Source organism: Nerophis ophidion, linkage group LG20 (assembly GCF_033978795.1).
Source record: "Nerophis ophidion isolate RoL-2023_Sa linkage group LG20, RoL_Noph_v1.0, whole genome shotgun sequence".
Taxonomy (NCBI): Eukaryota; Metazoa; Chordata; class Actinopteri; order Syngnathiformes; family Syngnathidae; genus Nerophis; species Nerophis ophidion.
In genome coordinates this window covers 20,851,410-20,865,038 of record NC_084630.1, presented here as the reverse complement: position 1 = coordinate 20,865,038, position 13,629 = coordinate 20,851,410, and the positions used below count along the sequence as shown (strand labels likewise).

Sequence of the window (13,629 nt, the reverse complement as noted above, 5' to 3'; positions counted from 1 at the left end):
CCTTAGGAGTGATGGACGGCTTAGTAGCGCCTCACTAATCCTCGCCTCCATGGTGACAAATAAAGTCTGTTTCTTACAAGTATTATTATCACTGCAGGACGAGGAATAGCTAAACATGCTTTACTACACACCGTAGGAGAATACAACATCTCACCGGCGTCACAATGTAAACAAATGCCATGGGTGGAGCTCCACCTGACATCCACTGTAATGATACCAAGTACAAGAGTGTATCTAATCGATACTACTATAATTATATAAATATTTTTTATCGTCACAAAATCTTTTTTCCCATAATTAAAATTAATATTAATGTTTATGAAGTCAGGAACTATGTCCCTGGACACATGAGGACTCCATTGTGTCCTGTGCAGTGGAGGCTCCTCTATGGGGTCTTGGGGCACTAGGAGGTTAACCCCTTTACTACAGTTACCCCAGGGGGCCCTTGGCAAACCTAGTACCTGACTGCCCCCAAGCCAGGGATACGGCTGCAGCAGAAATGGGTTGCGAGTTGTCTTGGACTCCAAGCCACTGGACCCTGACCCGATTTCTGTCCAGGATGGTGTGGTGACTGTCTGTGCACCAGTCTCCCCACGTTAAACTAAGCCACGCACAGGCATCTTCCATGAAGGGATACACCCCTACCAGGAGGATCGTCATACCTGATGATGAGTTGATCCATCGCGAACATTGAACATGCTTTCAAAGTGTGACTTGTACCAACTTCACAAACACGTGGTTGTGCTTTCTTCTTTATTTAGTGTAGAATTCACATACATGTTGATCTTGACTCAGGCAGAGGAAGCAAAGCACACAATTATGTAGTTTCTCTTTTGAGTGACGCTATCGCCTCTTAAAGCCGTTTCACATCTCCTGGTCTGAGAACACCAACGATAAAACATAACAGTGATTATTACTTCTCTTTTCCAACATATTAAACACTTTCAAATACAGAGACATGCATGACTGCGATCCTTCGGAAATACGGCAAATAGACAAAAGGAACAGACATCTTTTTTATTTTCAAACAAACACTTGACATTTAATGCTCGCTACATTTTACTTCACATTCTGGAGCGTTGTACTTTCAAGAAGTCTCCAAACATTCAGAACTGGTGCTCCCTTAACCCTTGTTTCACGTTCATACTGTTCTTACTCAGCCAGCGTTTGTGGGTCTGACGGACCCGTTGCGTTTTGTGGCTTTTAATGTCTCACAATCAAACATTTTTATGTTAAAATACTGAACAGTTTTTTACCCTATCCCAGTGGTTCTTAACCTGGGTTCGGTGAGTCGGCATCAGGGGTTCGGCGGAGGTCAAAACACACCCGACTCATCCCTTATCTGCTTATTGTGTTACTAGTGTTTTAGTGAAAGTCGGAGGAGTGTGGTGACCGCCAGTGTCTCTGAGGGAAGCCACGTTTCCCGACGAGGCGAAGCGAAGGCAGCCATTGGGGCCGGGCTGAGATTTTTTTTTTCTTTCCTCCTCCACGGGGAATGCATCCCACATTCGGGGGCGGCCGGTCGGAGGAGGCAAGAGAGTCTGCAGCTGCCTCTTTGACAGGTGCACGAGGAACGACGCAAGCTCTCCGCTCATGTCTATGGTAAGAGCAGACTTATTACCACCGTAACCTGCCGGGTGAAATATGGTAGGGAACCATGTTCGCTTGACCTCTCTGTTCCATAGTAAAGCTTCACCGTCATCTTTCGGGAATGTAAACAAGGAAACACCGGCTGTGTTTGTGTGGCTAAAAGCGGCCGCAATACACCGCTTCCCACCTACAGCTTTCTTCTTTGACGTCTCCGTTTTTAATTGAACAAATTGCAAAAGATTCAGCAAAGACTAAAATAGACGTCATCATACCTACGTTTTCAATGGGATACTTTGCGCGGAATTTAAAATTGCAATTTAGTAAACTAAAAAGGCCGTATTGGCATGTGTTGCAATGTTAATATTTCATCATTGATATATAAACCATCAGACTGCGTGGTCGCTAGTAGTGGGTTTCAGTAGGCCTTTAAATAGTCATCATTAAGTACTTATTAATGCCGTATTTGGCATGGCCTCATTATAACCCCAACCTTCTAACCCTAACCCTAACCCTAACCAAAAAACTCAAAATTAAGTCTTTGTTACTTAGAATATGTTCTCCATACTAAAGTGTTACCAAAAACACATACATTTGTCTTTAATTAAAAAAACTAAACATTTTATTTTTCACCAAGAAGGGTTCGGTGAATATGCACATGAAACTAATGGGGTTCGGTACCTCCAACAAGGTTAAGAACCACTGCCTTATCCCAATAAACACATGTTCAGTATTTTAACACAAAAATGTTTAATTGTAAGGCATTAAAGGCCACAAAATGCAACGATTCCGTCAGACCCACCAACGCTGGCTGAGTAACAACAATATGAACGTTGCGCGGAAAATTTTTCTCATCCTTATGGGACGCAGAAACTGTTGTGTTTCTGCACCTGCGGTTCCCGCACAAGGTTGCAACATTGTTTGTCAACACTGTCTGCTCTCATTTTCTCGCACATTTTACCATCTGATGTTCAATGTACCTACATTCTGTCCTCCCCCTGTCTAGACCTGCTGTGTGTGTGTGTGTGTGTCTGTGTGTGTGGTACACAGAACATCAATTTCCACACTTCCATTAGCCCCGGGTCCAGTAAACCCGGACATCTTGGATGTAATTAAGATGTGTAGGGGGGGTGTATGATGTGTGGTCATTAATTATATGTTCTTCACAGAAAATGAGCCAAAGTCAGTGAGTTTCAGTTTGAAAAATTAATTGTGTCATTTATCTTTTAATAAAACACAAAAACGGGTTCCACAGACCCGAACACCACACAAGGGTTAAGAGGGCTTGACAACGACCAAAACGAGGAACAGTTACATATTACCAACATAAGCAAAGGTGTTCAAATCTGTGCAATTTCTAGATTTATTGAACTTGTAAGAAAATACTGTTTTGATTTTTGTCACGGTTTAATCCGTCTCAATTCACAGCAGGAAAAAAGAGCACTTTTGATTGTTTTAAACGGCATTACGCGGGTGTTTTATTGGATAATCCGTCGACACCAGGCTTCAGAGCGGTCTCACGGGTTTTTAAACTTCACATCGGATGATCCTTTTTTCCTAATTTCACTTGGTTTGAAAATAAAATAAAGGCAAAGTCCCAGAAAATCCAAGTTAATGTGCCCATCTGAAGATAGTCCAGGTGTATTTACATTTAGAAAAGTGACTACATTCATTTAATCAGTGGAGAAACACACAGTAGTCCCACATATAATCATGTCATCTCCTTCTATTTTTTTCTCAACTTCATTTTAATTGTGAAAAAATAAGTTGAAAAGTAGAGTTGCCAAGCGACAGCCTCAAAATGTTCAGTCTTTGGATGGTGACTGGAATGAAGTGTACCCAGGTCCCCTCCTGGTGACCGACAACAATTAAATACGGACACAAATGGATCAATGCCGCTTCAAAACAATATTTTTTCGCTGATTTTCATTCTCTTTCCATTACAATAGCACAATGCAGGGGTGTCCAAACTTTTTCCACTGAGGGCTGAAAAATGAAAGGAAGCGGAAGCCATTTGGATATTTTTCATCTTAAAAACAATGAGGGCTCCCCTCAATTTTGCTGACTGTTAATAAAGTCAAAGTTAAAGTACCAATGATTGTCACACACACACTAGGTGTAGTGAATTTTGTTCTTTGCATTTGACCCATCCCCTTGTTCACCCCCTGGGAAGTGAGGGGAGCAGTGGGCAGCAGCGGTGCCACGCCCGGTAATCATTTATGGTGATTTAACCCCCAATTCCAACCCTTGATGCTGAGTGCCAAGCAGGGAGGTAATGGGTCCCATTTTTTATAGTCTTTGGTATGACTTGGGGTTTGAACTCACAACCTACCCATCTCAGGGCGGACACTCCAAACACTAGGCCACTGAGTAGGATATATATATATATATATATATATATATAGACATACATATATATAAATATATATATATATACATACATATATACATATATATATATGTATATATTTATGTATATGTGTGTGCGCATATATATGTGTGTGTGTATATATATATATATATATAGACATACATATATACATATATATAAATATATATATATATATACATACATATATACATATATGTAAATATATATATACTGTATATATGTATAATTTTTTACTTTCAACAATATATATATATACATATATACATATATGTAAATATATATATATATATATACACATATATATATATATATATATATATATATATATATATATACATACTTATATATGTATAATTTTTTACTTTCAACAATCTAATCTTTTGATAAACTTCCTATCGACTGTATCTGTTTTACAGCTTTAAAGTAAAAATTTGAGTGCATGGCAGTTTTGTGTTATTATCCTCAATAATTCAAAATGTTTTCATTACAATTCACTTGTTTGTTTTTTAGCCCGCTTTTTTTTCTTTTTTGTTATCGTATTTTAAAAAATGTGCCGTGGGCCATTAAAAAAATAAATAACTGTGGTCCGCAAATGGCCCTAGGGCCACACTTTGGACACCCCGTGCCATTATGTATTTGTAAGGGGGTAAACTCACAAAATCAATTTTGGATTAAATAATGATTCCCCCCCATGGTGAAGTTCACAGTTAAAACTGACACAGCAGGCACAAGACATCGATACGTTGATTCTACGTACATGTCCTTTAAAACTGACATTGAAACAAGGTTGCAAAATAGTTGTATTTGTAAATTGAGAGGACGTTGATGTCCAACGTTGGATCCTCATTGATGTTTGGAAAATGACCAAAATTCAATATTCAAATCAACGTCAGAACCCAACATTGTCAAAAAGTATGTTGTTTCGACGTTGTATTTGTGTTGTAGAATATCGGTTGGGAAATTGTCACGACGCGGGCTTGAACTCGCTTTTCTCTGGCAGCATGTGGGTGATCAGCAATCTGCACACCTGGGTCTAATGAGGGCGAGCGGTATAAGGACCAGTGGACCTTAAGATCCTAGCGGGAACTTAATCCTCTATGTACAGTAAGCCGACTCCAGCTTTATGCTCTCTCTCCCGCTCTCTGCGTTTCCCTTCCGTGTCTGATGTCCGTGTTGTACTCCCGCAGTTCGTTCCCGAGTTTTCCTGTGTTCCTCTCTGGATTCTGGACTGCCTCCCTTGGATCTCGCCCTTTCGCATGACCATGGACTGCCTTCCTGCTTTGTCCCTCCTCTTGCTCAACATAACACTTGGTAACACACACTACTAGTCTCACACATAGCCTCACACCCACACTCTTAGATTTTGTCAAACACACCACTCTATACTTATTTGGTAATACTGTTTGATTATTATATACACCAAATATATATAATAAATCATCGTGCTTTACTTCCCCCTTGTGTCTGTGCCCTCAACTCCTTCCTGGTAGAAATGACCGAAATGCAATGTTCGAATCGACGTCAGAACCCAATATTGAAGAAACATCGTCAAAAAGCATGTTGTTTCAACGTTATGTTCGGGTTGTTCAAGGTCAGGATCTAATTCAACAGTTTTCAATGTTGTTTCAATGTCTGGGACGAGAAAGGCACATATTTACAAAGGCTCCTTCTGAGAAACACAAAGCCATCCGAGCATGCGCAGCGTTAGACTCAAGCAGAACCAACAAATAAGAGTTTTAACAGCCATAATTGAAACCACGGGGCCGAGACCTTCTGAAAATGAGGTGCAATTAATGGTTAGATGTTAATTAGTGATAAAAGCGTTAAGGCTGAGCAGGAATTTACTGGTGCAGGCGACATGTTGGAAGTGATGGGAGCCAAACTTTCATCATCATAGTTGTACTACTTGTATAGGTACTTTTTACTCTTCAGCTGGAATATTCAACTCAATTGTTTTGGGGGCCACATTTCCAGAAAGCAAAGTTAATCACAGAACTTGCACCCAATGTTGATTTTGAATCGAAAATTGATTCTCAATCATATCGTTATCCCCAAGAATCGAATCAATCGGAATAATGTGATGCCCAAAGGTTTACTGCCCATAAATAACATTTGGTTTACATTTTAAAAGTCATGCCATTTTTCTGTTGAAATCGAAAGAGCAAATACATTTAGCAAAAATAATCAAGTTCTTTATTGACGCCCATTATGTCTGAACTTGCACGGGGCCACATGTGGTGGGCCAGTTCTGGCCCAAAGGCTTTGAGTTTGACACCTATACGCCTAAATGTTTGACACCTAAATGTTTGACACCAAAATGTCTGACACCTAAATGTCTGACATCTATAGGCCTAAATGTTTGACACTTAAATGTCGGACATCTATAGGCCTAAATGTTTGACACCTAAATTTCTGACATTTATAGGCCTAAATGTTTGACACCTAAATCCCTGACACCTATAGGCCTAAATGTTTGACACCTAAATGTTTGACATCTAAATGTTTGACAACTAAATGTCTGACACCTATAGGCCAAATGTTTGACACCTTAACATTTGACATCTATAGGCCTAAATGTTTGACACCTACATGTTGGACACCTATAGGCCTAAATGTTTGACACCTAAATTGTTGACACCTATAGGCCTAAATGTTTGACAACTATAGGCCTAAATGTTTGACACCTAAATTTCTGACACCTATAGGCCTAAATGTTTGACACCTAAATGTCTGACAGCTATAGGCCAAATGTTTGACACCTAAATGATTGATACCTAAATGTTTGACATCTATAGGCCTAAATGTTTGACACCTACATGTTGGACACCTATAGGCCTAAATGTTTGACGCCTAAGTGTTTGACACCTATAGGCCTAAATGATGAAAATGTTTGATACCTATAGGCCTAAATGTTTGACACACTAAATGTTTGAAACCTATAGGCCTAGATGATGAAACATGTTTGACACTTATAGGCCTAAATGTTTGACACCTATAGGCCTTAATGATGAAAACGTTTGACACCTATAGGCCCAAATGTTTGACATCTAAATGTTTGACACCTATAGGCCTAAATGATGAAAACGTTTGACACCTATAGGCCTAAATGTTTGACACCTATAGGTCTAAATGATGAAAACGTTTGACACCTATAAGCCTAAATTTTTTACACCTAAGTGATTGACATCTCTAGGCCTAAATGTTTGACACATAAATGTTTGACACCTACAGGCCTAAATGATGAAAATGTTTGACACCTATAGGCTAAAACGTTTGACACCTAGAGGTTTGACACCTATAGGCCTAAATGATGAAAACGTTTGACACCTATAGGCCTAAATGATGAAAACTTTTGACACCTATAGGCCTAAATGTTTGACACCTATAGGCCTTAATGATGAAAAGGTTTGACACCTATAGGCCCAAATGTTTGACATCTAAATGTTTGACACCTATAGGCCTAAATGATGAAAACGTTTGACACCTATAGGCCTAAATGTTTGACACCTATAGGTCTAAATGATGAAAACGTTTGACACCTATAAGCCTAAATGTTTGACACTTAGGTGATTGACACCTATCGGCCTAAATGTTTGACACCTATAGGCCTAAATGATGAAAATGTTTGACGCCTATAGGCTAAAACGTTTCACACCTAGATGTTTGACACCTATAGGCCTAAATGATGAAAACATTTGACACCTATTAGCCTAAATGATGAAAATGTTTGACACCTATAGGCCTAAATGTTTGACACCTAAGTGATCGGCACCTATAGGCCTAAATATTTGACACCTAAATGTTTGACACCTATAGGCCTAAATGATGAAAACGTTTGATACCTATAGGCCTGAATGTTTGACACCTATAGGCCCAAATGATGAAAACGTTTGACACCTATAGGCTTAAATGTTTGACACCTAAATGTTTTACACCTATAGGCCTAAATGATGAAAATGTTTGAAACCTATAGGCTTAAACGTTTGACACCTAGGTGTTTGACACCTGTAGGCCAAAATGATGAAAACATTTGACACCTATAGGCCTAAATGTCTGACATGTAAATGTTTGATACCTATAGGCCTAAATGTTTGACACCTAAAAGTTTGACACCTATAGGCCTAAATGTTTGACACCTAAACGTTTGACACCTATAGGCCTAAATGTTTGACACCTAAACGTTTGACACCTATAGGCCTAAATGTTTGACACCTATAGGCCTATATGTTTCACACCTAAATGTTTGACACTTATAGGCCTGATTGAAAAAATGGTGAGGACCTAAAACAGAACTTTGAGGAACACCGCTCTTGTAACTAAAGACGTTGGCTGCATGTGAGGTAAAGAAGCCACACCTATGTCACAACTGCAGGGGACTCAGAGGGGTGGCATGAGGAACGTCTCAGGTAAGTACACAACACGTCTGCGAGGAAGGTGGAAATGTGAAGTCCAGAAAAGTGTGGTCCGAGTTGTCATACAACGGTCGCATTGTCATGTTTTTTTTTTTAGAATTTTTCTGCAAAAAGTTTCAAACTCGGGGGCCTGTATGTTGTCATTCCGGCCCCCTGGCCCTGCCCCACACAAATGTGCCGGGTCCCTATGTACCAGCGTCACATGCAAGGCTCTCAAGAAAACTCCTCCACCTGCGAACTCGCCACGCCTCCATTCTCCACTTTCACGCTCCCTCCGTTGCTGCCGGCGGGCGTGAGGCGAGACGTGATGTAGCTCCTCTTCCTGGAGGACATGGACCACTTCCTGCCGGAGCCACCCCCACCAGCCCCGCCCTCGCCCTCGGCGGGGTTGTACACCACCACCATGGTGGTGTCCATACGGGAGAGCGTGTACATGCTGCTCTGCCGGGTGGGGTGCTGGCGGGCGCAGCGCAGCTCCAGCTCGTCGTAGCTGGACACCTTGATGAAGGGACACCAGCGGAACGCTCGCTTGAAGCCCGCCCGAAACCTGCGAGCACAATGGTGGAGCTGTCAGGTGAGAGGATTACTTTCTAGTACACATTACAGCAGGTCACTGTTAGAATAATCATGTATATATATTATCACACAACTTTGTATGCTTAAAGTCCGTTGCTATAGTTATTGGCAATTGTGCTCAAGCTGCATTTTTTATATCTGCGCAAGGACAAAACTTCTTGTCTGAGGGGTGGCCTCAGCCGCAGATGTTGTCTTTGTTTTAGCCTGTTCACAGCCAAGGACTTCAAGGACCTCAACGAAGATAAGATGACAGCACGCAGACGAAGCAGAAACAAGGAAATCACAAGGCCCAGCACATTCCGTCGCATATTGTTCATACTGGACCTGCTTTGCATAATGTATGTGACCACTCCTTTTAGAGGTGGCCTCAGTGATGTTGACTATGGAACTCCTGAATAAGTTGAGGGACGCGGGAGCTGAACCTTAGCGCGAAGGGCGAGACTGCGACTAAGTGTGCAGCTCCATGCGTTCTCCTCATGAGCTAAATTAAACTCTTTCTCTGCATGATTCCTTGCTTCTTGTCTGTTTAATAGATGTCATCAGTGTTTGAACCTGACAATCACACACATTAACAATTGGTCACACATATTCTAGCACACATTACAACAGGACACAAACATTCTAGCACACATTACAAGTAGCTAGGTAGCAAGATTGACGCCCAAGTTTTACCTATGAAAGCCCGTGTTGCTAATAATGTTTTTTCTGTCATAGTACAACGTCAGCTATGTTTTTTTTTGGGACTGTTAATTACCTGCATTATTTACCACTCAGCCACCGTTGCCAAATTATTAATTTCCCTGACCGGAAATAGCGCACCGAATCCTAACCACTGGACCACCAGGAAGTTGGTAAAACATGTTCTAACCATCTTCTTCCTCTCATAGGTAGCGTCGTACATGAATAAAATGTGCGTGACCATTATTGGAATATTGGTTAGCTCTTTTGTTAGCTTCATTAGTAGGGCTTTTGTTAGCTGTAGTGTTAGCTGTTTTGTTAGCTTCTTCAGTTGGGGTTTTGTTACCGGTAGTGTTAGCTCTTTTGTTAGCTTCTTTAGTAGGGCTTTGGTTAGGTGTAGTGTTAGCTCTTTTTGTTAGCTTCTTTAGTAGGGCTTTTGTTAGCTCTTTTGTTAGCTTCTTTAGTAGGGCTTTTGTTAGTGGTAGTGTTAGCTCTTTTGTTAGCTTCGTTAGTGGGGCTTTTGTTAGCTGTAGTGTTAGCTCTTTTGTTTGCTTCTTTGGCAAGGCTTTCGTAAGCAGTAGTGTTAGCTCTTTTGTTAGCTTCTTTAGTAGGCTTTTGTTAGCTGTAGTGTTAGCTCTTTTGTTAGCTTCTTTAGTAGGCTTTTGTTAGCTGTAGTGTTAGCCCTTTTATTAGCTTCTTTAGTAGGGCTTTGGTGAGCAGTAGTGTTAGCCCTTTTGTTAGTTTCTTTAGTAGGGCTTTTATTAGCTGTATTGTTAGCCTTTTTGTTAGCACCCTCATTCGCGTCTTTCACAGTTTCTCAGCTGGTGTCCTTCTCGTGGTTGTTGTTCTTCAAAGCTGAAAACATATGGTTTCCAACAGGGTTTCCCACAGCGTTTTGTTGTTAAGGCGACAGCCTTAAAAACAAAGAGCCACCTCCTAGACTAAAGTGTTAACTAAAACAACAAAACAAAAAAAAATTCTGAACAAGCTGCCCTGCTTAGTTCTGCGTCTGCCTCTGTCAGAGCGGTAACAGCCAATCAGCAGTGTGTATTCAGAGCACATGTAACGTGCAGCGAGCAGAAAGGGGTTTTTAGCAGGTAAGGCAGCGGACTCTCCCCAAATGATAATAAACACCTCCCAGTCAACGACTAGTAACATCACTATGAGCCCATTGACGTTCTAGAAACATAAGCGGCAGCTCAGCTCGCTCGCAGTCCTTGAAGTGGAGGTTAAATAGCTATTAGCGTAATGTTAGTTCAGTGTGCGGTGTGTGTGTGTGTGAGTGTGTGTTTGTGTGTGTGTGTGTGTGTGTGTGTGTGTGTGTGTGCGGTACACAGTACATCAATTTCCACACTTCTATTAGCCTCTGGTCCAGTAAACCTGGACATCTTGAAAGCCTCAACCTGAACCTTGGTATTTACCGTGATGACGGACTGGCAGTGTGCCGCGCCTCGCCAAGGAGCAGCGAGAATACCAAGAAGCGCATATGCCAAATCTTCAAAGAGAACGGCCTACGGATCACGATTGAAGCCAACAAGCAAACCGTCAACTTCCTCGACGTCACTTGCAACCTGAGCAATAACAGCTACCAACCATTCACGAAACCCAACACAACACTCCAATACGTGCACCATGACAGCAGCCATCCACCCATCACCACGAAAAGAATACCTACCGGAATTAATAAAAGGCTATCGATGCTGTCATCTAGCAAAGCTGAATTCGACCAAGCAACCCCCCCGTACCAGAAAGCACTTGATGAAAGCGGATACAACTTCACCCTCACCTGTGAACCCACGCCAGGAAACCAACCAAAAAAGAGCAGAAAACGAAACAACATCATCTGGTACAACCCCCCGTTCAGCAAAAGCGTCTCAACCAATATCGGCCAAAAGTTCCTCACTCTGATCGACAAACACTTCCCCAAAGGCAACACCCTAAGAAACATATTCAACAAGAACAACATTAAATTGAGCTACAGCTGTATGAATAACATACAACAAATCATTTCTAACCAAAACAAAACAATTGCGAAAGGACTGCCTGCCCCCAGACTAAACAACTCTGAAACCAATAAGGAATGTAACTGCCGCAAGAAACCTGATTGCCCTCTCAATGGGGGGGTGCTTACAAACATCAGTCGTTTACCGAGCAAAGGTAACACGCATGGACATTAGCACATCCGACACGTATGTAGGATTAACCGAAAAAGCGTTTAAAGCCAGATGGAATAATCACAACGCCTCCTTTAGAAACCAGACCTTGCGGAATTCTACAGAACTCAGCAAGCACATTTGGAACCTCAAAGACAATAATGTTAAATATTCAATAACATGGAAAATTCTTGCATCCAGCACCCCTTACAACAGTGGTAATAAAAGATGCAACCTATGCTTAAAAGAAAAACTGTTTATTATACATCATCCAGACCTGTCATCCCTCAACAAACGCAGTGAAATCATATCAACATGTCGTCACAGACGGAAACACCTCCTATGTAACACATGGGCCAATCACCACACCCCTACGCCTGCCTGTACCCACCCACTCTGTGCCCCTATATAAACCATTGTATGTGAATGCTTCCATTAAAATCTCCTGATGATTGAGGGAACCCCTCATGAAACAGTTCTGTAGAAATGAAGTAGTCTTGTGATTTTTCCCACACATACATATAAATGTACATATATATATATATATATATATATATATATACATATAAATATATATATATATATATATATATATATATATATATATATATATATATATATATATATATAAAACGAATAAATAACATGGAGTATGTTATTCACTCGAGCGTGCTAGTTTTTGTTGATTTTCAGCGACTCACTGATGTAATAGAATATTTTCTATGCCTTTCAAGGAGGTGAATATACACATTTATATGTATATATATATATATATACATATATATAGTATATATATATACACATATATATGTATATATATATATACATACATATAGTATATATATATACACATATATATGTATATATATATATATATATGTATGTATATATACATATATATATGTATATATATACATATATGTATATATATACATATATGTATATATATATATATATATATATTTATATATATATATATATATGTATATATAGAATCAAAAAACACAGGACGAGATGTTGAACAGTCCCTTGGGCCGAATGTGGAGAGTACTCACTTGAGATGTCCTTGTTGTTAAGACTGGTAGACAGACAACGTGAGGATGTGGGGGGTGGGGTGTTCTTGTGAGTTGTAGGATATGAGACTTGTTCAGGGTTAAATACCAGGACAATTGGACAAGCGACACATCTTCAGTAGTGTGCCCTTGCATCATTGGGTGTTTTTGATTGATTGATTGATACTTTTATTAGTAGATTGCACAGTACATGTTCCGTACAATGGACCACTAAATGGTAACACCCGAATAAGTTTTTCAACTTGTTTAAGTCGGGGTCTGTTGTGATCCGGCTTCCGGATCACACATCTCTAGCATGTTTGTCTTTTTTGTATTGTCCTGCTATGTTTTGATCATGTTTTGGACTCTACCGATCCCGTTTGTTAGCGCACTTCCTTGTTTTGTATTGTCACCATGGCAACCTAAGTATGCCTCCTGCACGGACTCATTACGCACACCTGTTTTGAATTATTTGTGTTGTATTTAAGACCACCTGCTACCTTAGTTCCTCCTGGCTGTTTTGTTTGCTACTTGCAACACGCACGTTGGTTCTTATTTTTGTAATCACTATTGCTAAGTCTCGCCTTAGCTTTGCGTGCGCTCTGCACCTCTATTCCTGTACTCTGCTCTCGTTGCTAATTATTAGCATAGCTCTCCGTGCATTCGGCACGCCTTTTCTTTGCATTTTGTACCAGTATTATTTTTTGTTTTTGTATTAAATCTAATCTTACCTGCAACTCCTGCCTGTCCTGGTCCTCTTGCATCCCTGGGGTAGCAAC

At 40.5% G+C, this 13,629-nt stretch overlaps 1 protein-coding gene across 1 annotated transcript in view; it reads right to left on the bottom strand.

Annotated features, from left to right (window-relative positions):
- Positions 1-4,345: 4,345 nt before the first annotated feature.
- The window catches only part of tacr3a (tachykinin receptor 3a), a 121,006-nt gene continuing 111,722 nt past the window's right edge, over positions 4,346-13,629 (bottom strand). Inside the window, exon 5 of the mRNA XM_061880687.1 lies at positions 4,346-8,938. Within this exon, the coding sequence (XP_061736671.1) occupies positions 8,605-8,938 (334 nt within the window). The 3' untranslated portion in view covers positions 4,346-8,604. The remainder of the gene's footprint in view (positions 8,939-13,629) is intronic.